This window comes from Oreochromis aureus, linkage group 7 (assembly GCF_013358895.1).
Source record: "Oreochromis aureus strain Israel breed Guangdong linkage group 7, ZZ_aureus, whole genome shotgun sequence".
NCBI lineage: Eukaryota > Metazoa > Chordata > Actinopteri > Cichliformes > Cichlidae > Oreochromis > Oreochromis aureus.
Window position 1 is genome coordinate 49,959,674 of NC_052948.1, and position 25,156 is coordinate 49,984,829.

The 25,156-nt window shown below is 38.8% G+C and overlaps 2 protein-coding genes across 2 annotated transcripts; both read right to left on the bottom strand.

Moving 5' to 3' along the window:
- Positions 1 to 7,609: 7,609 nt before the first annotated feature.
- On the bottom strand, positions 7,610 to 15,187 carry cacfd1 (calcium channel flower domain containing 1). The gene is made up of 5 exons (XM_031754541.2): positions 14,571 to 15,187; positions 12,205 to 12,277; positions 11,527 to 11,652; positions 11,263 to 11,370; positions 7,610 to 10,863 (listed from the first exon to the last, which is right to left on the bottom strand). The coding sequence occupies exons 1-5, from the start codon at positions 14,677 to 14,679 to the stop codon at positions 10,773 to 10,775; spliced, it is 507 nt and encodes a 168-aa protein (XP_031610401.1). The 5' UTR covers positions 14,680 to 15,187; the 3' UTR covers positions 7,610 to 10,772.
- A 684-nt stretch (positions 15,188 to 15,871) lies between these two features.
- ptcd2 (pentatricopeptide repeat domain 2) lies at positions 15,872 to 18,943 on the bottom strand. Its single transcript, XM_031754702.2, has 10 exons — positions 18,818 to 18,943; positions 18,351 to 18,443; positions 18,136 to 18,265; positions 17,922 to 18,039; positions 17,740 to 17,818; positions 17,547 to 17,638; positions 17,336 to 17,449; positions 17,168 to 17,242; positions 16,968 to 17,081; positions 15,872 to 16,646 (listed from the first exon to the last, which is right to left on the bottom strand). The coding sequence occupies exons 1-10, from the start codon at positions 18,924 to 18,926 to the stop codon at positions 16,425 to 16,427; spliced, it is 1,146 nt and encodes a 381-aa protein (XP_031610562.1). The 5' UTR covers positions 18,927 to 18,943; the 3' UTR covers positions 15,872 to 16,424.
- Positions 18,944 to 25,156: the final 6,213 nt, after the last annotated feature.

A 25,156-nucleotide genomic window follows, 5' to 3' on the forward strand; every position in this document is an offset into this window, starting at 1 on the left:
CATGACGCAACCCAGGAGCTGGGAGGAAGGCTGACGACTAAGTTGGTCCTCCCCTAGGGACATGAACCTTAGAAACCTTTGGAAACCGAAGTTGGGTCTGCTGCAGAAATAAAACTGTAATTAGCTGCTAATCACATCTGGACTAGCATCGATCACACTTACTCAACAGCGTCGGCCACGCGCAGCCCATTTTGATCTTAAGTGGGTCGAACCAGCGAGTCTGCCCGTTCTGTCAGTGTGAAGAAGTTATGTGTTTATTGCCTGAGATATCTTAAGGGGGGAAAAGTGAGATTTGATCTGTATTGCTCAGTTTTTCTACACCCGCTTCTCAGCGCCCATTGGATTTGACTGATAACATCCGCAGCGGGTGTCTTCTACATGATAAAGAAATGCTAATGTAGTAAATGAAAGAAATCTGTCGGCACGAGTCTTCGGGACTAAATTTCAAGGAACTTACTGTGAACCCTTTGTTAAAATAAACGAAATTTATATTGTAAGCATTAAAAAACATGTCTATTTATTGCTTAATTACTCTGGTGTAGTATGGATGGCTTGGCTTTTAAAGCTTACCTAAAAGTCCAAAATGTATGCCCTCCTTCACATTTTCCAAAGTCATCCAGTGGGCCAGATTTCAGTCTTTGCTGAGCAGATTTTGGTCCCTGGGCCTTATGTTTGACACACTTGATGTAGGCTATAGAATAGATTCACTTGCACAAAAGTTCTGTTAAATATCATGCAATAGTATGCATTGAATTAAACCTCAGTTAAAAGTATGACTAATACAAGCTTACTTTTATTTGGAAAACTATCAGACCACTCATTTACCCCCGCTCACCCACAAAAAAGAAAGAAATAAAAAACCCCTCATGCCATATATGCGCTTATTTCTTATTTCATCATCCAGTGGCTCTGTTGGACCATGAGCCCTGGGCTGTTTTTCTCCACATTAAAGACACCTTTCAGGTCTGATCAGCTCATGCTGCTGATCAAATGGCTGGGATTCACACACATCACATATGTCCGTTTTCATCAGCCCTTTGAGTTTTCTAACCAGAGCCTCTGTGAGTCTGTTCGTATAAGAAGAGCTCAGTGAGCCCCCTTTGCCTGGCTGGCAGATAGTTTTTGATGGTTGCACAGTGGCATGTCATTTTACACAATGTATGGCTGTATTATTGCACCTGCATTATAATCAAGCCAGTCCTTTTTGGCCACATTATAGAACAGCAATGTTATATTTGTTGCAATCTCTGATGCCCTCTTGGCCAGACAACTCTTTAAAAAACATTTTTAATGTCAATAAATTGAATTGAGGTTTGCAAACGTGAAAAGGACTGATTACATTTGCAAACAGCATATTACATTAATATTAATAAAGAGGCAGTGCATGCGTGACATTATGAGTGGGAGCTGAGGCCCCCTAAAAGTTTGAACCTAGACTCGCCCCTGCTTCATATCATTCCTGAAAAACTGATTTAACAAATGTTTCACAGATTATAACCCATCAAGTAATTTACACTTGTTTAAATATGTCAGTTGGTTTTTGCTTTGTTTTGGTTTTTTGTTTTGTTTTTGGCAAATACCGGAAATCAGCTTTTGGTTTCGTGATGAGAGAAACAGTGAATAGAGGGTTAATTCTCAGGACGCTCTTATCAGCTGTCGGTATTAACGTTAAGCCCAGTGAGCAGTCTGTAAGAGGAACATCATGTTCAGTATTTAAAGCATCAATAACAAAGAGAGTCATCCTTTTGTAGTACTAGTAGTAGCCGCTAATCTATTACATAATTAATTACTGTGTTAAAAACTAAGTTAAATACTCCAGATGTCAATGAAATTATGTTCTAGCGCCCTCTGCTGGCCGTTTACTATAAGTTACTGAATTTTAAAGGTAATTTTGCCTTTTTTCCAGCTGTTTTTCAAGAAAAAGTAAACTTCTTTTTCTTGAACTTGTCGCCTTGTTCTCCAGAGACAGCAGAGCCATAGACCTATAGAGACTAATCCCTGTAAATCAAATGAATGAATGAATGAATATGCATGAATGTGAGAAAGTGGAAGCCAGGTGACACAACTAAATCCCACTAAATCGGCACTTAAAGGGCAAGAGCTTAAAAGTGAGAGAAGAAAGTCTTGGGCAGACACACAAGACTTTTTTTCTCACATAATGCCATTTTAATTAATTGGTGACAGATGGGTAGAATTAACCTGATTCATCAAACAGGCATTAAGCATCTATTAAACCTAGATGTAAGGTCAGTGCTACAGATGGGGGGGAATCCAAGCAAAGAATCCATAGAGGATGTGGTTAAGCTGGTAATTTTTTTTTGGGAAACTGCATAACCTGCTAGCAGCTAAATCCTTTTGATTGTAATTCACACTTTTCTCTGGTTCTTATAAGTTAAACTGGCAGTCATGGTGCTGTATGTGTTTTGAGCTGTGCGTTCCTTTTAAATAATTTAATTTAATATACTTTTACAGTTTTAGGTAGCCCTTGTTGTCATTGACAGTCATTTATAGAACACCTTGAAACTAAACACAACTAAAACTAGCCCTTTCTCCATTACAGCTCATCACGTGTGAACATTTGTCTTCCATTTTATTGCATTCTATTTATCATGTTCCTCTCTCTACACAGTGTGTAATTAAAAGTATCATATTTTTGCTATTATGGTAACGACATCCAGTTACACAGAGAAGTTACGTCTGCAGCAGCTGTCGGAGTGGTGTTTTTTTAATACTTTTGCAGGTTATTACGCAGCCTATCAGTCTGTCTGTGTGAGACAAGATGCATTCCCAAAACGTCAGATTAAAATGAGCAGGATGGTCAGTGTGCTCTGACTGATAACGTCAAACATGTGTCTTTTCTTTCTGGCTGAGCATTAGATGAGATGAGCATTGCTTCTCTCAGGTCAGGTCTGTGTGACAAATGTGAAGCCACAGCTGATAAAACCCTTCAAGTCTCGCCACTTGGCAGTCATCTTGTCATACGCCTGGGTTTTTATTTTAAAACATTAATTATAGGATCATCAACCAAATTAAATTAAAAAGCCAAATTATATTAAAAGAAAAAAGTTTACTAAATTTACTGGGTGGTGTGGTTGTTAGCACTGTTGCTTCACAGCAAGAAGTCCTTGGGTTTGAATCCACCTTCTGGTGGTGCTTGCATGTTTCTCCCATGTCTGCTCTCTGAGTACTCCAGCTTGTTTCCAAACACATATAGTTAGTGGGGTAAGATTATTATATTAGATTATTATAGGTTATTTCTAAATTGCCCATGGATGTGTGGGAATGGCTGTTTATCTCTCTGCGTTAGCCCTGTGGCAAACTGGTGACCTGTCCAGGGTGTATCCAGTCTCGTCCAACCTCCCCAATGACCCTGAAATGGATAAACACATACATTTTTAGTAGACTTTAAGTGGTGTATGTCTGTATCATTGCTAATTGGTTGCCACGCATCCAGCAGGAATCCCATGATGTTATTGATCCCATAAACCTCTTAATTTTTTTCTCCTTTTTTAAAATAATGTTGAACTTATTTGAATATATCAGGCTAAATGATGGGATCGGAGAATAGGCTGACTGACATAGGGGACACAGGTGAACTGCCATTCAAGATGCTCAGGAGAACAAGAGAAACGTCACCACAACCAAACCTGCAGTTAAATGAGCTTCCATGTTTACCACCTGAGCTACAAGCTGTGCTTTAGGTCATTTCTATTTGCTTTGTAAATATCTCTGTCCACTGTCTGCTCTTCTGTAATCTTAGTATCTGGTCATTGTGAATATGATAAGGTCTCACAATTAATGATGTAATAGACTAATGGAAACATTCCTGTTTGATCTTATCCACTTGCAGTGCAGCTGATCTGCATCTGGCTGTATTAGTGTTATTTCACACTTATCTAATCTGCAGAACACATCAGGTAGCTCCTTGTCTAGTCATCTGACTTTAACAGCTGTTATTAAACACAAACCACACAGAAGACTCAGACCGTGACAAATCACAGAGTTCAGATAATGAAAACATGTGGAGACATAATTACACAAGACATAAACAGGCCTGTGATGGGAGCAGGTTTGCACTGAAGCATCATTGTATGTATGTATATGGTTAGGTCCATACTTTTTTGAAATTTTGCCCCTGTTTTTTCTAATCTAACGGTCAAGATGTGGTTGAAGTTCAGCCTTAATTAAAGGGATTTAACAAAAGTATTAAAGTAGATGATTGCAGCTTCACAACATCAAAAACACTTTAGAGGAAGTAGCTGTAACATTGTCAAAGTCATGAATTTAAATACAGAGAGCATAGAACAAGGTGCAAACCACTGGTTACACTTGAGATCAAGAGTGTCAGACTAGATAATACCAGAAAGCATCTAAAACAGCCTGCACTGTTCTGGAGAAAATTATTTAGAATAGATGAAACCAAGATGAAGTTGTATCAGAATGATGGGAAAGGAAAAAAATATGGAGAAGGAAAGAAGAGCTCGTGATCCAAAGCATACTACATTGTCTGTTAGACATGGTGGAGGCTATGTTATGGATTTTCATTGACGATGTAGCTGCCGCTGGGAGTAGCAGGATGAACTCTACAGAGATATACTTGATAATCCAAATGGACAATGAGTCAAAACATGCTGCAAAGGCTACCCAAGAGTTTCTCAAGGCAAAGACACGTATTCGTTAGTGGCCAAGGCAGTCACCTGACCTCAACTTAACAGAATTATGTTTTTCAGTTAATGAACACAAACAGACAAAATAGAATCACATGTTCAAACATGAGAACTTTATTCAGAATTCTCAGAGCAGTTTTACAGATAGCATTGTTTATGTGTTGCACATTCCAGTAAGCAATGCAAAATGTAATACTGATGTACTGTGAAATGACTCACTACAAAGGAAATTTAGATAGTAGTTTATAGGTAATTTATTATACAGCGTACTTTAGGGGAAATGCTGGTAAATCAAGTCAGACTGGATTTATTTTTCATGAGTTTTTAGATACAAGTAATTCAAAGAAAACGAATAAAAAAAGCAATAGTGCAGAGCAAAATGTAAAAAACAGGGAACTGTAGAGTATCCTTAATTTCTGTGGTATGACACTGAGATGTGAAGCATTTCATTTTTCTTTGATCACTGCTTTTAAATTTTAAAGTATACATGATTTAGATTTGTCCTACATGACAGCAAAAAAAATACTTGGTTTCAATTTCCATTCACCTGCAGACACTGATTCATGTTGACAGGGCATGAGAAATATCAAAAGCTTGCCACTGTAAAGGGCCACCACTCAAGATCAACCACAGTTGCAAACACAGTGGTTTGATTGGGTTGGATGACACATAGCATTATAATTTTTTTTTTTTTTAAAAGCCCAAATATTTTTGCTTGTAACAATACAAAAAGCAGAAGTATAAGAGATAACACTGAAATCTCTTTTTAATGATAACAGTAATATCTTTCAGTAACATCTATGTGACACATAAACCTTTCTATGAATCATCTGCGTTTCCACAGTGTGTCTTTTGTCCTGCCCCTCCCTGAGCCTGGTTCTGCCAGAGGTTTCTTCCTGTTAAAAGGGAGTTTTTCCTTCCCACTGTCACCAAGTGGGAACTCAAAGGGGGTTGTCTGGTTTTGGGGGTTTTCTCTGTGTTATTGCAGAATCATTACCTTACCCTACCTTACAAGCACCTTGAGGTGACTGTTGTGATTTGGTGCTGTATAAATAAAACTGAAATTGAATTAAATGCAATATACAGTTGTCACAAACACAGTTTGTGCAGTCTAAAAAAAAATGGCACAGAGGACCTCACGAAAAAGAAACAATTTTACTTGCTTTCATTTGGTTTTTCAAAACATAAAGGGGCCATTTTTTCCAAGATTATTATTCAAAGTAAGGCTTATTTGTCTGAAAGGATCTTAAAATGTCAGTGGGAAATTGTTTTATTAAGAAAACACAATCAAAGGCGCCCAAAAATATTCTAACACTTAGCAAAATTGCCCCCCCAAAACCCAAAACAGCGTATAACAGAAATCTTTTTATAAAATCTTTTTATAAAATTTAGTCTTTCATCAGTATTCATCTTCTTGCCTAACTCCACACTTCAGACAGAGAGATGCTTTGTCTTTTGAAGCTTTCAGAAGGAGCAGGATGTTCTGCCCAGATTCAACCACAGCTGAATAATTTAAAGAGGAAAAGGTTCTACCTAGCTGCAGTAAATGGAAATAACATTTGAAAAAGAACTGAAAAGAACCATGCGTGACTGTGACATATCATATTTACTTTTCCCAGGTGTACAACTTTTTAACAGAGTAATCATTATTGGCAAATAAACAAAATAAATTAAAATAAACACTTCCAGTTCGAAGTGTTTGCATATGAGAACAGCAGCTATTCAATTTAATTCAGTTTTATTCATAAGGCGCTAATTCACAACAACAGTTGCCTTAAGGCGCTTTACATTGTCAGGTAAAGTCCCTTTTAACAGTTATAAATCTAACCAGGACCCCTACGGGTCTTAAAATTCGGTAAAGACAACCTCGGATGAATGACAAAAGCATGATATATTACACCACATCACTATTTATTAAACAGAAACCAAACAAAAACTAAGAGGCAGCGTATGAATACTAAACATCGATCGACTGGCAAACGTGGCCTGCCATCGGAGGGCGGCCGCCGGGCCCGGCACCTTCGCCGGGGCCTTCGGGCGGTCCGTTCCTCCGGCCCGCAGGCTCGCCTCTAGAGCCGGTCGGGGGGTCCAGCGTGACGGTCGGAGGGGGTGGTGGTTCCCGGACCCCGCCCCATCCTCCCCACAAAAAAAAGAAGAAGAAGAAAAAAAAAAGAATACTAAACACATCCTTACTGCTTTCTAAGGAATCACTCCCACTTTTTATAGAGAAGTTCAGGAGGTGTGTGCATCTCCATTAAAAAACAGAAGTTTTGGCAGCTTGTTGACATCAGCAAAGATCTTGTCGATGCCAGTCAATCTGGGTGGGGTTATACAGTCATTTAGAAATAATTTGTAGCGTGTCATTCTACAGTCAGAAAGATTATCCAAGTGGAAAGCATTCAACACAGTTTCCAATCTTCCCACGAGTGGATGACTGCCCCAAGGTCAAACTGTGCATTACTCCACAAAAACCCAAGAGCTACATCTCCAACTCTTTAGTTAGGATGTTATATGTGAAAACATTTGACAGTAGAAGTAGAAAGCAACTAAACAAGAAGGAGAAAGCCTCTTCTCTTAAAAAGGAAGATGGCAACACAACTTAAGTTTGTAAAGCTGCATTTGAATAAACTGCAAGATTTCTGGAAGTCCTCTGGACAGATGAGACCAAAGTGGAGATGTTAGGCCGTCATTTTTGAGTAAGTAAGTAATGCATGTCATGTACAGTATGTACCTAATAAGACGATTTGGTAAAAAGCCGTTTATTTTTTATTATGTCCTTATACACGAAACATTTGAAATGACAGAGGACATAACTGCAGTTAGAAGTTAGATGGGCTCTGACATTAACATAAAAATGTAAACTTTGACCTGATCATCATGATAGAAGAAATACAAGCCTGAGAGTGATACAAAAAGGTACAGAAGAAGCCAACACCACGCAGTAGTAGCAATTTTGTTTTATTCACTAATTTGTAACATGATCAGGATTCACATCACAACACACATTATTCACATATCCCTTACAGCACAAGATACACTCTACATCTGCAGCAATTAGTTTTGTTGTGGATGGCCGTGGACAGAGAAAGCAGTGTTAAAACAGTAGTGGAGCGCTTTTATAGTGTTAGACTTTAGCATATCACTAGATTGGATGTGTGTGAAGGCTGTTTTGTGTGCGTGTTAACTGCATGACAAAATGCTTTTCCCGTTGGCTCGGGTGATACAGTAAAATCGTAGAGTCAGACTTCGACTATGACCTACGCACAGGCTGGTTTTGTGTGCTGTGCACTGTTAACTATGATACCTGAGAGCTGATGGTGATGGTATGAATAATTCACTCAGTCAAGACTTAAGGTAGAAACAGCTGTAAGAGGTATGTGTAAACACTTATTCCATCATTATTACTGCTAGAACAACAATGGCAAGGCCCAAAAACAAACCACACACACGGTACACTGGTGAGCACTGCATACCTCATTTGAGTGAAACCATTGCTGTGGTGACTGTGTGGGATACAGACCAATTAGTCCCTGAATCAAGACACTTCCCTTCATTAAACTGTGGATGGGTTTTGGTAGAGCATAAGAGAGCAGTATGTCAGACACAAAGAAATCAGCAGATACTTATTAACGGATTCTAATGTGGGAAAAAAAACCCCCAGCTACACAAAGATTCCCGAATGAGTGCACAGTTTTGCTCCTCGTTTCATGACGTTTCACAAAATCTACGTGCCACAAGTTGGCGACTGGTCTCTTGAACGTTAGCAGCACAAGCAGGTTTTGCCATTCAAGTGAAAGCTACACAAATACCTCAACTGAGCTTCAGCCAACTGAAAAGTTAATGTATAAAAAGCACAAAACAAAAATAAAGATAAAAGGTCTCTATCTTTGGATGCACCAGATACATTCTCCAATGTTAAAAATATCCCTCAAATATGACGTCAAGCTGCAGTTTAGACCTGTGTGTGCTCAGAAGCTATGCTACCGAAATCACTGGCCAGAGATTTATAAAAGGTTTTGGTTGACAGAGATTAAGTGCCTAGACCGAGGGTGTCAAACATAAGGCTAAGGGGCCAGAATCAGTCCGGCAAAGACTCCAATCTGGCCCACAGAATGGCTTTGATATTGGACTCTTAACTGCATTTTCATGAGCTTTAGAGCTTTTTCTACACATAAGGACCTCCCTGATTGGCATCCATACTAGCCTAAAGTAATTAAGTAATAGATAAACAATTAAATCACAGAAAAGATCGTGTTTTTTCACTATTTAATGCAGATTTTTTTTTCTACAGTGCGTCCACATTAGAATCAGCACAATCCTTCAGTTTTGTAATTACAGCAGAGCTACTAGAACATTTTTTTTCTGTAATTTCACACATTTATTTGTGCTCATGCGTTTCTTTCATATACTACAACAACATTTTTTGATCATGTAGAAAAATCTGCACTTTTCTGCATTTCAGGGATTTTTAAATGTGTAGTAAAATGTCTTTACACTGACAGAACAGGGAGTTTCAGGTCCACCCCACTTAAGATAAAAACAGGTCACATGTGGCCCATGACGTAAAATGACTTTGACATTCCTGGTCTAGAAATTTCTAGGTTGTTGATAAAAGGTCATGAAATCAAAACACAGCCACATACAAAAATATTATACGCAAATCATATGTCGTTAACTCAGTCAAACCAAAGAGGAATGTTAATTATCATCAGAAGACGATACACAGTCCTTAACATTTCATGACTCAAATACAATAATACATTCTGGAGTGACAGCGCCTATCCCTGCAATCGCTTTTTATCGTCCAGACTTACTAAGTGGGGCAAATTAGTGCATGAGTGTAATACTCAGGGAGTATCTATAAGCGTGGTTAGTGTTTTTTCTGCATTAAATATTGCCGCAGGTAGCAGTAAACTGTGTATCGTGTGATTTAAATATTCTCCTCCTTGTATTTTGTGCGTTGAGAAAGAAAACTTCCAGAAATACATACGCAACAGGGACAGTCGCAAAGGTTTGCACCTCTTAAACGCAATCTTGTCGCTGCAGTGTCATTGTGAATATTGACAGAGTTATTTTTTTTGTTTTTAACGCCAAACCCAGTTTGCGCCGGTGCAACATGTTAGTAAACATAGCTCGAAGTTCTCTAGTAGATTCAGTCTCAGCCTTCAGAGGATACAGAAAATAAACCTGTGTCTCTCTAGATGAGCTGTGGCTCATCCGCAACTTGAGAAGGCTTCCCTCCCCAACTGATTCTGAGTATTACCGAAGAGTGAGCTGACACATGTGTGATGCACATCGTGCCTCGCAGCTGCACACGTAGCCTCCTGCAGCTGAAGAGAATCCCAAATGTGACGAGCCTGATCTGAGGACAGCTGAGAAAAGAGTCACGTTCTTCCAGGCAATAATTCCACTCTCCCAGCTCTGCGAGGGCAGCTCTGTTTGCTACAATTCCTGTTCGTGATACATGCGCTTCTTTACCTCGGGACATTGTGCATTATTAAAGTGTAATAACTTTTTTTTTTAAACCCGCTGATGTGTTGTACTGCTGACCCTGTGTACCACGCTGTGCCAAAACAAAAGTATACCCACTCTGGCCACACGGTTGTTAAATTGCATTGAGACACGGTGCCACAGCAGGGAGGCACACTCACACACAAAGAAAGCACAGAGGCAAATTCCTCTGACACACAACTCTGAACTGCAGCCTTAAAGTCAAAGTGAATAACCTGAAGTCAAATATGTACAATTTACAATCACATTAATTTCTGATCAAATTTCCTGAAAGGCTTTATGGGCGACAACAATGTCAATTTAAAAAAGAAAGAAAGAAAGATAAAGGGTGTATGACTGACACCAGCAAAACACAACAAAACATAAAAACTAAGTTTTAAATATAAGTGATCAGGTCACAATCATGAATCCCGTTTATAGGGCAAGTACCAAATAACAGGCTGAATCAGTTGTACAGGTGAGCGCAACAAGAATGTAACATTTAAGTAAAGAAAGGGGTGTGGAGAAAGAGGTAGGATGGATAGAGGACAGGAGAAAAATCCCAAGTGTAAGAACAGAGGAGGAGGGAAAGAAACAATAGCTGGTGAAAAGGCCTCACTCTGGAGCCCCGTTTGTCGTTCCTGTCATCCTCTCTTCGTCCCCCTGTTTCTGATGCTGCAGTCTGGCGTAAGTCACTGCATCTCCCCTGGAAGAGGAGGGAAAGGAAAGACAGGGGTGCGGGAGAATGATGGTAATAATAAAATGTTAAGTTCAGGGAAGTGTGGGGCAGAAAAAAAGAAAGAAAGAATGACAGGAATAGATGACACTGTTAACCGCAAGGTTAATGGACAGCTCACCTTGAAAAGTGAAAAGTTACTTTACGTGAATAAGCAACAACAAAAGAAACCACATAAATCACATTAGATCTGTTAAGAGCATTTAAACTTGAGATAAAAAACATGTTAACTTGTTATAATGACACGCACTGTGCTTAATGTGAGAGCCTGTTTCAATGAGATATAATGTGGGTGAGATATCAAAAAACACATTATTGCACAGTCTGTACTGTGTAGATTTTTCAGATGCATTGTATCGTCTTTCTTACTTTTTGCCTAAAGAAGCGAGGCCGTACAGAACTCCTGTAGCAAAGGCGATGGCGTTCCCAAACAAGGTTGTAAAGGAGAAACTCAAGAATACAGGAAACAGAGCCATCCTGAGAATAGGCAATGTCAGTAAATCTGATTAAGTACATTTCCAAGATTATGTGCTATGTGCATAACTATCAGAAAACCCAAGTTCCAAAGGTTTTTTTAAACATTTTTCCCCCATATAGTTCATTTCTGTCTCCAGTGGCATACATCATCCTCACCCACAATAGAAGAAGGCCTTCTGCCAGGGTTTGAGTTTGTCTGCACGAGCTGCGACCGCATTAGCAAACTCGATGAACTGACAACAAAATGGGACTTCACAGAGGAACAACACGAAGGCGTTCAACCTTGAGAAGGAAGGAGAGGATACGTAAGCACGGCAAGGAGATCATTCTTTACCCTTCCCTTTCACTAAAAACAGCAGCTAGTTGGAAAGGGCGTATTGTACTGTCATGGAAACAACAAGTTCTCACTGTGAGACGGCTAACTAGATTGGAGATATAGTTACCACTTTATCTGCTTACAACTTAAAAATCATACCTAAAATCAAGAATTATTAAGGCACTTTGGCACAAGATGCTCCAAGTTACTCTTCATACCTCCTTTATTAAAGAAGTAGGTGTGGTTAGGTGGCTATATGAGACTTCTGCTCAATATCAATGTATAGTGCGCTGAAAGGCTCATCATTTGGTGTCTATAATCATTACTTTACACAAACTGGACCAGAAAAGGCAACTTTCTGATTGTCTTTGAATGTGCTACATAACCAACACACAGTGTTGCCTGAAAAGAGGTCATTTGGTATTGTGTTACTGCTTTTTCACCTCTGAACTGTCCTTTAAACTATCTACCTGTGTGGCATGTGAATATTACAAAAGTGCGACAGTAATGGGACTTACACCATCCACACTCCAGCAGCAATGTTTAGAGGGTTCACAGTGACACAGTTCCACACTCCTGAGATGGCACAGGCTGCGTGATTTGGACAGGACAAAACACAAAGCAAAGGGCTGTTATTATGATACCACAGACAGCAGATCATGATAGAGAAAATAATCCGTCCCATACATCCGGCTGAAGCTGTTAATACAGTTCAGCCACTTCTGTGTTGAAAAATGGGAAAGTTGTCATGTGTAAGCTGCTTAGTGACGTGGAAAATACGGAACATACGAATGCAAAAGGACAACAAACACAGAAGAGCTCTCATGAGCGCTACAACTGTGCTCTGCGTTTGTTCTGAAACAAATAAACGAAAATCAAATAAGCTGTTCAAATACAGCACGCCTATCTTGATGAAAGGGCGATTATGAAACAAGGCCTGGCCCAGAGATTAATTACACAGAACAAATTTGACAGAAGTCAGGTCAAAAATCAAAGCAGACTGCCTTTTTTATGTACAAGAGAATTAGTTTCAGAGTGTTTTAATAATAACTGCATCATAACTGAGGCTGCGTTCCTCTTTTTGGCTATCATTTGTTTGAAACCTTTCAATCCTTTTGCTCGCAGCATTTCTCCCACAGTGATTATGATAGACAACATCTACACAGTGTGAGGAAGATTTTCCACTGCTAAGAAGCAGAAGGTCCACTATTGTATGTAAAAAACTAAATATGTGTACAGCAGAAAAATGAGACAGACCAAAAGCTCAGTAGAAAACAGACGGCTGGTGATGGTGAGTTCAAAAGCTGTGTAAAGAAGCCATGTCTACTTCCTACATGTGGGGATTTCTGGCAGGCTCTAATGTAGCCAACTTGGCACCTCACACATCACGGATGTGTGTGAAATAAAGCAATTAACACAGAAAATAAACTAATGGTGTAAATTACTGCCAGTTTGATTCACACTAATATAATGCAGTCAACTATAAACACAAGAAGTGCTATCTAGATACATGATATCCATGTAGAACAGAACAGGTAAAGTTTTGGGGTTGGCTATTATTATATTGGCTATTAATATCTTCAGTCTGCTGTGTGTGCTTGTATGTATCCACTACATTGAAATTACTTCCATAACTTCATTTCACATGTGAACTCCACAGCTATTAAAAACAATGATATATCTGAAAAAAAATCTCACTGCTTCTAAATCTGATGGTAAATATTGTATTAAGTATTAAATAGTATTGAGGATTGGATTTTGCAGAAACGGGGAAAAAAGAGCTGGCAAAAAAACAAAACAAGAAACCCCCCAAAACAGAAATCCAAAAGGTTATTTGCCAATAGTTAATGTTACAAATAAAAATGATAAAGCTGTAAAATTTTGTTTTAGATAATTTTAGAAAACTTAAATTGTAATTTACTTCCATCCTAAAAGTTTATGTATATTTTATTAGCATTTGCTGTATCAATTAATCATAAACAAACACATTCCAGTTAAAGATATTTTTGAAATGTAAAAAAACATCTTGCACAAAATCGTAAAAACCCTTGAGTTCAGAATACCAATTCATGTCTGCACAGAGTTGTATTTTTAGGGTGGTGTCGTGAGTATTCAAGTCTTGCAGTTTTCACCACTGTGGTAACTAAACCAAACAACACCACAGAGCAGCTTCATGCTGAAACTCATCCACTGCACCTTCAGACCATCCAGCTTCCTTAATAATACAGAAGCCACTGAATATGGAGCTGTTAATGTGATACAGCCACTGTGACTCTGGTGTCACTGTGAAGGAGAGATGGATACAGGGAGAGGAAGGTTGGCTGCAGGGATACTGCAAAAACTGCAGCTCCAGCAGTTACATTTGAATAAATAAATAAATAAAAAGCCTCACATGAAACTCCTGAGGGGAATACCTGAGTATGTGCGTGTACATTGCGGTTCGTTTTGGCAGAACAAGCTGCTGTGGCATGAAAAAACAAAAAACAAACAGGCGGTGCCCAGGAGCGGCTGCTGCTGCAGCGAGGGGGACAAAGCAGTGACAAAGCTTTCGTTTAGTGGCTGTGCAGTTAAATTGCGGCATATTCACAATCTAAAACAGATTTTTCGTTATGAAAATGCCATGCCATGTCACTCTGCAGCTGCCCCTCATCTGCATACTGAGGAGGTCACACACACAGTATCAATTACGGCGTAAAGATTATTCACATAGCTGTCACACAAAATAAGTAAATGTCGTGACCTGGCACACAGCAGCAGCAGTGGTCCTAGTGCACAGTCTGTGGTATTAACTAAAGCTAAGCGTGTGGTCATGGCAGGATTTGGGTTTCTGTGGACGTAACGTTATTTACTCGAGAAGTGACATAAGACTTTGACAACTACTTACATATTCCTCCCAAAACCCCAGCTATTTTGCAGAGCCATCTGTACCACCATGTCATTCCATCATCATCCGGAGCGGATTTTGTAGGCGCTGCCGTCTCTTCGGTACTCATTGTGTTTTTCTAGCTACGTCCGCTAAAGCTAACCAAAGCCAGTATTTACAAATATCAGACCACCCAACACCCAAATATGAAAATATAAATTAATGTAACAATACCCAGCAAACTAATTCCTAACTATCTTACTCCGACCTCGCGGTCCCTTCGAATAGTTTTATATCTTTTTCAGTTTATACGTCTTTTTTAGAATAGATTATTTTCTTTCCTTTGTCTGCTCCAGTTGGGGTCAGCTGCCCGATGTTACGAGGAGCTTCTACACAGGCAGTCCCAGCGAACCGGCAAGCTAACGCTAAAAAGCACCGCCACCAGCGGCCGCTAGGCGAGGATGTCGCCGCACCGCCTCATATGGCTTCAACTTCAAAATCAGTCACATAAACGAATAAACAAACACGCTCTCTTTCTGCTGTTTCCTTACTGTCCACCCGCTATGTTCACGTTAATTTAGCAGCTCAGTCTTTCGCCTTATTACGTGTTCAATAGACGTAAGCGGTGCATTGTGGGAAGGTTCCGATGTACGTCACGGTTTGTTTACATCCGGGCGAATTCCTACGGGCGGGTTTGGTTGGCATTTGTACTTTATGTATGCTTGTTACAGTAGAAATACTAGCATTTCACATCCATCTGTTGGCATTTTAATAATTTTCTACTAAAGTAATCTGTTATTTTTAAGGTGTGGCATTAGGTGCTGAGAGTGTACACTCAAGACCAGCTGTTTAGTACCATTTAAGACCTCTCGCATTACCATTCATACTACGCTAAATTACATATTTAAATTACAGAAAAGCTCTTTTTCAATTTCTTTTTCAATATCTACTAAATAGAATTTTTTTTTTTTTTAAACATAAATGTTTCTGTAACACATTTCTTTCATTCTTTATAGTACAGGCCATGTAGAAACACTGAGATGTACCATTAACATTGAATTTCTTTTTCTCATAAGATATCTCAGGGATTTTTAAATGTGTAATTAAATGTCTTTAGACTCACGGGTCTGGCCCACTTTTTTTCATTCAAATAGAAATCCAAGAGACACTACTAAACCTTTAAACCACACTAAAGATGTGGGAAACATCTAGTGTTGACTACGGGAAAAACTCACAACATACCCAGTGTTTGACTTTACAATTGCAAGTGTCCTCTTCAGAAAGTATGAGAAAGCAAAATCATTTGATTCCAGAAACAGCCCAAGACTTTAGATTTTTAATAAATCTGTCTTTGATCACTCATGCATACACATAACACACTTCTCCCCCAACAAACAAAACAAAACAAAAAACCCACTTATGACCTCCAAACGAGCCTTACAAATAAACCTGTCCCCGTTTCTGATTTCTTGGTAGCTAACGATAGTTAATGCATATGACTCAGCATTAAAGATGGCAACCTACCTTTTCACAACAGTGTTGCTTTGTGCCTTCACATAATAATTCATTAGTCTGAGAGTTTGCACAGGTACTGTGAATTTATTTTAAACACATTTAACATAAAATATTAAAGTGTTCTTTATTGAAGATTGCACAGGCTCTGTCAATGATGCTGATGTAGTAGAAAAATAAACTTTCCTCTTGGCAATTTTGCTTCTTTAGGTGCAATGCTATGGGCTGTTGTATCTGCATTGGCGAGGACAAGCACGTTTTAATAGGCTGCTGTTCAGGGCCCTTAAATATCATATGAGTGCTTTTATAGCATCAAAGTCAACTCTGGGAAATGTCCGAGTGTTTAAATGGCCCACTCTGGCCTCACTCTGACAGTAAAGTGGACTGTAGAGGCTTTAGAGTTCTCCGGCTAGTTCTCCTCTCCAGTCCTATTGGCGCTGGTTTCCTCTTCCCTGTGGGCGTGCGGCACAGCATGTCATCGAGCGTCTGCTGAGTCACCTGACCGTCTCTTTCAAGTTGAGTCACTACCTGCTCCATTTTTATCATGTGTGGCCTGCCTTGACTCCGCAAACGTAGCAAATCCACCTGAAAGGGATGACACCAAGTCAACTCTCGGGCAGATGATTTTTCTCTGAAGCTTGAATCAACAATGTGAGTAACATTTCCTCAGAGTAGCTCAGATTAATAATAACAGCACAAGGATACATCAAAATTCCTTTGGAATAGATTTTTCCAATGTTTATCGCAGAAAAAAAAAAAAAAAAAAAAAAAAAAAAAAAAGTGTAGAACTTTAAATGCACCACTCATCTTGTACATAAACATTTACACTAACAACAGTTATGTAACCCTAACCAATCTCCTGGCAGCTGTGCTAGTTTTAAGTAGCTGTAGCTGTGTTTCACTTACCACCTCCTGAGAAAACTCTGGCTTTTTTACAAAAGATGGACTTTCTGGCAACATGGCTGCAGAAAGTATAGAAACAGCCTCTGCCAACGCGCCAGACATTGTTAATATTAGTACCTAAAGAACAAACAAATTACACAGAATGACAGGAAGAACTAATGCAAGAAGTAATGCACATTACATTTTACATGCTGCACCTTTACCTTAAAATTTTGGCATAATCTGCTGTCGGTGCTCATAATTTGTGAAAATAATGACTGAGCCTTTTCTAGGTCACCCTGGAAAACACACACAGAAAATAAAATAAATGATGCTTTAAATATGTGCTACATCTCTCTTCATGCATAAGAGGTACTGAATGTAAAACTCACTCTTCGAAGTGCTAGTGCTACAGCGAAGCAGTAAGTATGCCTCGGGATGAACTGCCCTCTGGTCTGTTCCTCTTCTATGAGTGCGATGCAGATCCGGTAGGTCTCTGCCGTATTCTGACCAACACAAAAACAGGGCATCAGTCCAAATATAAGAATAAATAAGGTTGTAATGTTAAATGAAAATAAAAGATTAAAATATCTGAAACATTACCAGCTTATAGCAGGTACCAGCTGCTAATGTGAGAGTGTCTTTGTTGAATGGTATGCCTTGGCTCCTCATGGTTCTTAGAACCTCCAAAGCATCTGCAATAGTTAAAAGTTTGCATTATTATATAAATATCATAATCACTGTGGGAGAAACCCTCCCCCAAAAAAAACCACAGGAGAGTTAACCTGTCACTTACTTTCAAAGGAGCCTTTCATGAACAACATGTCTATCGCTATATTAAAGGAGGTGGTGTCGTGGAAAAATCCTTTCATGCTCTGTTCAGACAGGACAAAATAAAATGTTATTAGTCAAACACTAAAGTATATGCCCAGTCTAGTTATTGTTGTAAAACTGAAGTCTGGATGTTGTACAGTTCACCTTATCCGTGATTGTAGCAAAAGCCATGCTCTCCAGACCCAACTCATAGCACAGTCTCATGAAGAGAGGACCAAATTTGAAGTCTCCATACAACAAGTTACGATTCTCTGTGTGATACCTTATGAGAGCAAGCCAGCAATGGGTGAGTGAGGTTTGGCTGGGTTGTTTTTTGGTCATTAACAAAAATCCCTGTAAGTGAATGCTGCACGCTTACCTGTAGATGGCATCTCTGGCTATCTGCATGTCATCTGCTGACTGGCACAGGTGAAGGAGAAGCTTCAACTCATCCCGCAATATCAGCTCATTCCTTTGCAGCTTCTGACTGAATAGGTTAATATAATTCCCTGTAAAGTTAGGTTTACACAAAAAGTAAGTTTTATACGACATAAATTTGCAGAGCTGTGCCAGTGACAAGAATAACTACTTCACCTTCCGATCCACTGACATGGTGAGCCACTGCCAGCTTCCTTTGCTGGAAGTCTTGTAGCTTGATAACATCTTCCGACAACAGATGCCTTTTAGCTGTAGGGTGGTTAAAATGCGTGGTTGAATCCATAATCAGTTACCACTACATGGCAATTATATACGGGCAAAAATAACAACTATACGAGAAGAAAGCCCTTACGAGTCCCTGTGATAAGGTAGCCTTGCATAGAATAACTTGCACAATACTCACATAGCCAAAGAGAACAACAGTGGCAACAGTTAAGCTTTTAAGTCCAAATTCTGGTGGACTTTATTTCAAGTTCAGTATCCCCATTAGCAGCTGTACCTTGCTTTAATTCACGTGTGCTTGCTTTACAAGGTGCTAGCTGCCCCCGCTATGCAAACCACGCAGTTTTCATACTACCTTTTAAAGAGTGACAACATTTGTTGGCGACTTTTGTTTGTCTTACCTCCTATGCAGCCTTCAATCCAGCCTAGCTGTAAAACACCGTAAAAAACTCCTTTAGAGGGCTCATATAATAACGACCGACAACATTTACAAAGTCTGCCCAGCGCCATATCTACCACAGGCTGTACCATGGCAATGAAATCAAAGGGGATGTTATTGGTAATAATAAAGCAAGGTTTTAAATAAAAAAAAACAAAACAATTTCCGCCCTGGGAATTAAGCCATATTAAAATAAAACACTTAAAAATGTCAATATTTTATTTAATCTGAAAAATATAATTAGTTATTATTTTTAATTCCTTAATGTGGTATTTCCAGTTGGTATGATCCAAAATGGCACCGCTTAATGACCCGGCTCAGTTTTTTTAAGCAGGTCGAAGGAGAACAGATTTTTCATTATACATCAGAAATAATGTGATCGTCATTTAAAACGAAGCTTTAACTATATTCTTTGAATCGTGGTTTCCAGAAAGGCCACGCGAAATTTTATTACTCAACAAAACGACATCAAACAGGAAAATGTGTTTATCTGTTAACCAACAGGTGGTGCTGTTGTGCTACAGAACATTTCTGGTTTGGCGTCATTGCTTGGAGCAGCTACAGAGTTTGTACTGTACCCACACAGTGAGGTATAATATACACATTTTAATAATGTAAAATGCAGGGACTAAGAAAGTCAGATATGAGCTTACACTCATATGGTATTATTCTTTGTTACTATATTGCTGTTTACTGTAATAGAATAGAATAGCTTTTTATTGTCACTGTTACAAGAACAATGAAAGGCAGTTTGGCATTTCTCCATGTGTGTGAAGTACACAATAGCGTAAGTATTTACACAATAACAGACAAATTTAAATTTACATGAGAAAGATATGTACACCTGCAAGTATACATGCACATACATAGATATATGTATATATACATATATGCATTGGTACATACATACACACACATATTTCCACATACACGCTTACATCTATATACATACACATACATGCCATCTAACTAGCAGGTGCATTGAGAGGTGCAGTGTGATCAGTGATGTTGCACATTGAGTGTGTGTGGGGGGTGATATTACACATTGAATGGGGGGGGGGGGTGCTGTTCCAACTATGCTAAATAAGGTTATAATAAATACAGTTTAAAGAGGCAGGGGTGTTGGTTGCATTGAAGTATAAATAGAAATACGATTTATAAATAAGGTGTAATGTCCATGAGTGTTGGCAGTGCAGTTATCCTCCAATCAGGGTGGAGGCAGGGCATGTTTGACAGCCTGTGGGTAAAAACTTCTGTTGAGTCTGTTTGTCTTTGACCTGATGGACCTGTAACGTTTACCAGAGGGAAGGGGGGGGAAAGTGAGTGTCCAGGGTGCGGGGGGTCTTTGATGATGATGCTGGCTTTCTGCTGATGTCTGCCTGTATAGATGTCTCTGAGGGGGGTTAGTGAAGTGCCGATTGCACGCTCTGCTGCCCTCACCACCCGCTGCAGTTCCCACTTGTCCTCCGCGGTGCAGCAGTTGAACCAGAGTGTGCAGCAGTAAGTCAGAAGGCTCTCAATGGTGGAGCGGTAGAAGTTTACTAGCAGTCTTTGGGGTAATATTTGTTATTGAACAAACAATACATTTTTTATTTATATTTAAGTCATTTCCGGGCCTGTTTGACATTTACAGTGCTAAGATAAATTCACCTCCTCTGAAAAATGTTTTCTTCTGTTTCAAGCTATCATTTCAGATCCCCTTGTCGCTTTGGGCTCCTCTAGGTCTATATTTTTAAAAGGTGAATCAAAAACTAACACAATGTTCTCTAATGAGCAAACACCTATATCACACCAAATCATATTTTGCACTTACAATAAGACAAGATAAGATAAGATAATACAATTTGTGTAATAGATCCATAATTTACATTATAAAATCCAAAATCAATCCAAAATTGTATGCCAATTTCATGTTATACAGAAAAAAAAGACAATATGGGTTACAAGTAGGGCTATGAATGAATTCCTATAATTACTTTAAAGGAACATTACTTTAACATGCAGTAAGTGCCAAACTCTGCTGCTAGTTAGTGTACCTATTGACCCGCATGGTATTACATAATCATGCCTTTGCATGCTTTTTTTTTTATCTTGCTCATGGCAGGGTTGTAAGAAAAATGTCAAAAATGTTAAAATTCAGACAGACTACTACAGTAAAAGAAAAATATACAAATTGTTTATTAGCAGCAAAGCAATTCCTAAATGGAACACAGTATGCAGCAGTTTTTCCACTCTCTTTTTTCTCATTTCCTACAGGTTTGAATGTTTAGGTGGTTTCTCCCTGAAGGCAGTGGGCAGCCATAGATGAAGCAATTTTTCAGTCTGAAACCATTTCGCAATGCAGTGTAAGTTTAAAGTTTTGAAAAATTCATTCCTATAATTAAGGTATTTTCTTAAATGAACTCCTAAGATGGATAGTCTTGCACAGAGAAAATAGGGCTGGGACTGGGAGGATCCCCCACAGTTGCCTTGGCAACATGAACTCAGCCCATCCAGCTCAGATTGCTTGCTCAGCCAATCAGACACGGGGCCTTCGATAATTTATGGTTTCCTGCAAGGTGTATGTGTCTCTATGGGTTTCTCCTTCTCTCCCTCTCCTTCTCTCCCTCTTTCTGTTTTTATAACAGCATATGGCTGTTGTCACATACTTTAAAACCTGTGTTGCTTATCTATAGCCACAGGCTGAGTGATCAGTGTGATGGCAGCTTGTGCAAAGTTGCTGGAATGATGCAATAATCGACAGGGAGCACAGCACTGTTTGTAGGGGTTCTATTTTAGCACTCAGACTCTGATTTCCCTTGACAAATGGCCAGGTTCAGCTGACAGATCACAGCACTTACATCTTCTTTGATTTATCCCTGCGTGCACTTCCCTTTAGTTTTGGAAATTGCCTGGGGTGCCCCATCATCATTAATAAATGTCCCCACTGAGACAGTTTTGGAACAGAAAAAAAAAGAAAAACAGCTGGCAATGATTACTGTGAGAGACTGGTTGTGTTAGACGTATAAAGCCACAGTTAAACAGCTTTACTTCATCTGTAGAATACCTTATGATTACACTGATTGCAGGCTGATCTTAAGGGTGCATGGCTGTGCTTAGGGTTTGAAGAAACAGTAGGGATTCTCCCTTATTTGCATAACTTATAAATTAGTAGGTTTAAGGAAATATGCATACATTAAAAAAGAAAAAAGGCTTTCCGTTTACTAGAGTGCTGTATATTAGCTAAAAGCCCTGAAAGCTTGGCTTGCAAGCTCAGTGTTCACTTGCTCTGAGACATCAAACATGTGAAGCTGTGGTCTCCCACTGCACAACAAAATGACTCTGAATGGTGAAGACGTTTCCTATCATCTTGATCTGCTGTGTTCCTTCTTGGTGATCTGTTCTTTCTCAGCCAGTACCTCTGGGGCATCAGATCTGAAAGGCTCTTGTGTTTAGTTCATGCTGCATCTCCTTTCTATCTTTTTCTTTTTCATTTTCCATATTCTTGTGACACATTTCTTGTTCTCTGTGTAGCTATCAATCTATCCATATATTTTTGTTTTTATCTTTAAATCCGCTGTGGGCTACACGCCGTTTACTTTCCTTCACTTTTTCTTTGGAGTGGCATTGGTTTGTTAGCATCTGTTTAAGCATCTTCCAACAAACAACAAAGCATATGCATGTTATGCATTAATTATATAATTCATGTTTTTGTATTGCTTCGCTGGCAATGAGATGCCAATGTCAGAATAACTAGAATGCATTTCAGACAATTTTACACTAACGTTATACTTTTTTATCCATCAAAAACTTTTACTGTGCACAATTAGTTAATTAGTTTTTAAGTACATATTTCTTTTACAGTTTGACAGATTCTCATTAATTATGCATGTATTGTTTCAACAAAGTGATCGATCAAAAGTAGCTAATGACTTGTATCTTCAAGCCTTTTGGTCACGGCTGTGCTTTGAGCTGAATAATACCAATGCTAATCCACAAAATGTATGGGCTAACCATGCTCATTTTTTTTATTTGGCACATTAGCATGATAATGTTTACTAATTGGTAACAAACATCTAACACAACTTTGGAAAAATATGACATGTGACGGTAAGACAAACTAGCATAATTCATTTTGAATGTAATAAAATGTCATGTAGATTAATCTGGTCGTCAAATCATATCAGTAATACAAAAAAATAAGCATGAAAATATGAAGTATAGAATCTATTGGCAGTATATAAACCAAAGCTTAAAACACATTTACAAGATTATATTAATACCCCTACAGATTGTATTAAAGCACTCACTCTTAGTTATTTTAGCCTCATCACATCCCCTTAGACTACCTAAATGGAGCTTCCAGTCCACTCTGTAAATCTCTGTGGGAACATAAATCTCTCCTCAATTCTGACTTTCAGGGACATTTGTTGGCAAGGAGGCTAAACGAAGTAATTTCCCTTCGGCCACAATTTCACTTTACAGCCAACAATCCCTGCCACATGACTGAAAATGAACAGATAGTGTCGAGGAGTTTCTATGTAGCCAGTGACAGATTTCTAATTATAGATAGAGTACCAACAGATACAAATACAGGTGCTCTTAGTTTGGTTGGCTAAACCAAGGCATACTGGGCATTTGATTTAAAAATAAATAGAGATCACTGTATAAAGTAGGTTATATTAGTATGTAAATTTTGCTCACTTGCAAAAAATGTAAATGTAAAAAAAAAAAAAATCCTCAGTGTACCTACTTTTTCTGAAACTTTTCCTTTAGTAACATTATGAGGCTAACAGTAGCTTTTGTTGCCTTGGCAGGAATTTTCAGAGGTCCGTGGTCCTCAAAGAAATCTTATAATTACCTTGGTGACACAGACTTTTCACTGAAACTAGCGCTCTATACCCTGTAAAATAGACTCACTGGACACTGTATTAGATATATCTATTTAGCCAGTTGTTAATGCAAATATCTAATACCCAATCACATGGCAGCAATTCAGTGCATGAAAATATGTATATGTAGAAAGGCAACAGTAAACAAAAGAAATAACCGATGGCATGCAGAAGAGCATTGCTGAACACACAGCACCTTGAAACTTCAAGCAGATGAGCTACAGAAGCAGAAGACTGCACTGGTTGCCACTTCTGTTAGCTAAGAACAGGAAACTAAGGCTACAGTTCACATTGGTTCACCAAAAGTGGACAACAGACGACAGATGGCAAATTCAGAATTTAGCATAGAAAAATAAAAGCATGGATCCATCCTGGCTTAGGCTACTGGTGGTAGGCTGCTCATGGTATAATGGTTTGAGGGATATTTTCTTGGCCTTAGTACCAGTTGAGTATTGTTTAATTATTTAAACACAACTGCCTACCTGACTATTGTTGTGTACCATGCCCAAACCTTTGTTGATAATGTGTACCCATCTTCTGATGGCTGCTTCCAGCTCAATAACACATGATAAGAAGATCAGATCATCTGGAACTGTTTGCTGGAACATGACAGTGAAACTTTACTGTACTCAATTTGTCTCTCTGCACAGTCTCCAGATCTCAATCCACTAGTGTACTTTTGGGATGTGTCATTTTTGCGTCACTGATGTGCAGCCAATAAGTTTGCAGCAGCTATGTGATGCTATCATGATAATATGGACCAAAATCTCAGGAGGAATGTTTCCAGAACCTTGTTGAGTCTATACCATGAAGAATTAAGGGAGTTCTGAAGGTCCAGCATAGTTTTATCAATGTGTAGCTCTGTTAGCAGCTCTGTCCTGGACAGTCCCCTAGACTCCATAGAGGAGGTGGGTGTGAGGAGGATGTCCATTATGGACAACACTCTCATTGCCTGCATGAGACTGTGGAGGACTAGAGCAGCTCATTTAGCACAAACATACCATAATATACAATACACGTGTATATATTATCACCCCCACTGCACTTTATGTACATATGAAAAAAATCTCTGAGGGTATTTTACTGTATATAGCAACCATTTCTAAATAGCACAAACCACTCGTGTATGGTCTTTTGGTTTTTTTATTTGTACACTATTTTTCATGTTTATTCATTTTTCTTTTTTTAATACAGCTGTAATTCATCCTGACTCATTCCTGCTGCTGTAACAACAACAGTTTCCCCAGTGTGGGATTAATAAAGTCTATGTCTATGTCCCATTATTAAGTAGTAAATGTCTGGTAAGAGCAGACATGACTTCATCTACCTAATGAATTTGTACAAACATGAGTGGTTGTCAAAGGATCTGACTTTCTTCTGGTGTACGAAAAACAAAAAAAACATACCAAAAGTCTTATTTTTTCAACAGA

What these genes read in the sequence shown, in the direction of transcription:
- cacfd1 (XM_031754541.2), bottom strand. Translation starts at nt 14,679, where the DNA reads ATGAGTACCGAAGAGACGGCAGCGCCTACAAAATCCGCTCCGGATGAT. An exon ending in GCTGCTGGAGTGTGGATGGT is followed by an intron (nt 11,653 to 12,204) that starts GTAAGTCCCATT and finishes TTCCTTCTCAAG; the next exon opens with GTTGAACGCCTTCGTGTTGT. An exon ending in AAGGCCTTCTTCTATTGTGG is followed by an intron (nt 11,371 to 11,526) that starts GTGAGGATGATG and finishes GCCTATTCTCAG; the next exon opens with GATGGCTCTGTTTCCTGTAT.
- ptcd2 (XM_031754702.2), bottom strand. Translation starts at nt 18,926, where the DNA reads ATGGCGCTGGGCAGACTTTGTAAATGTTGTCGGTCGTTATTATATGAG. An exon ending in TTGCTACAATCACGGATAAG is followed by an intron (nt 17,819 to 17,921) that starts GTGAACTGTACA and finishes CTGTCTGAACAG; the next exon opens with AGCATGAAAGGATTTTTCCA. An exon ending in GATTATGCCAAAATTTTAAG is followed by an intron (nt 17,082 to 17,167) that starts GTAAAGGTGCAG and finishes TTTGTTCTTTAG; the next exon opens with GTACTAATATTAACAATGTC.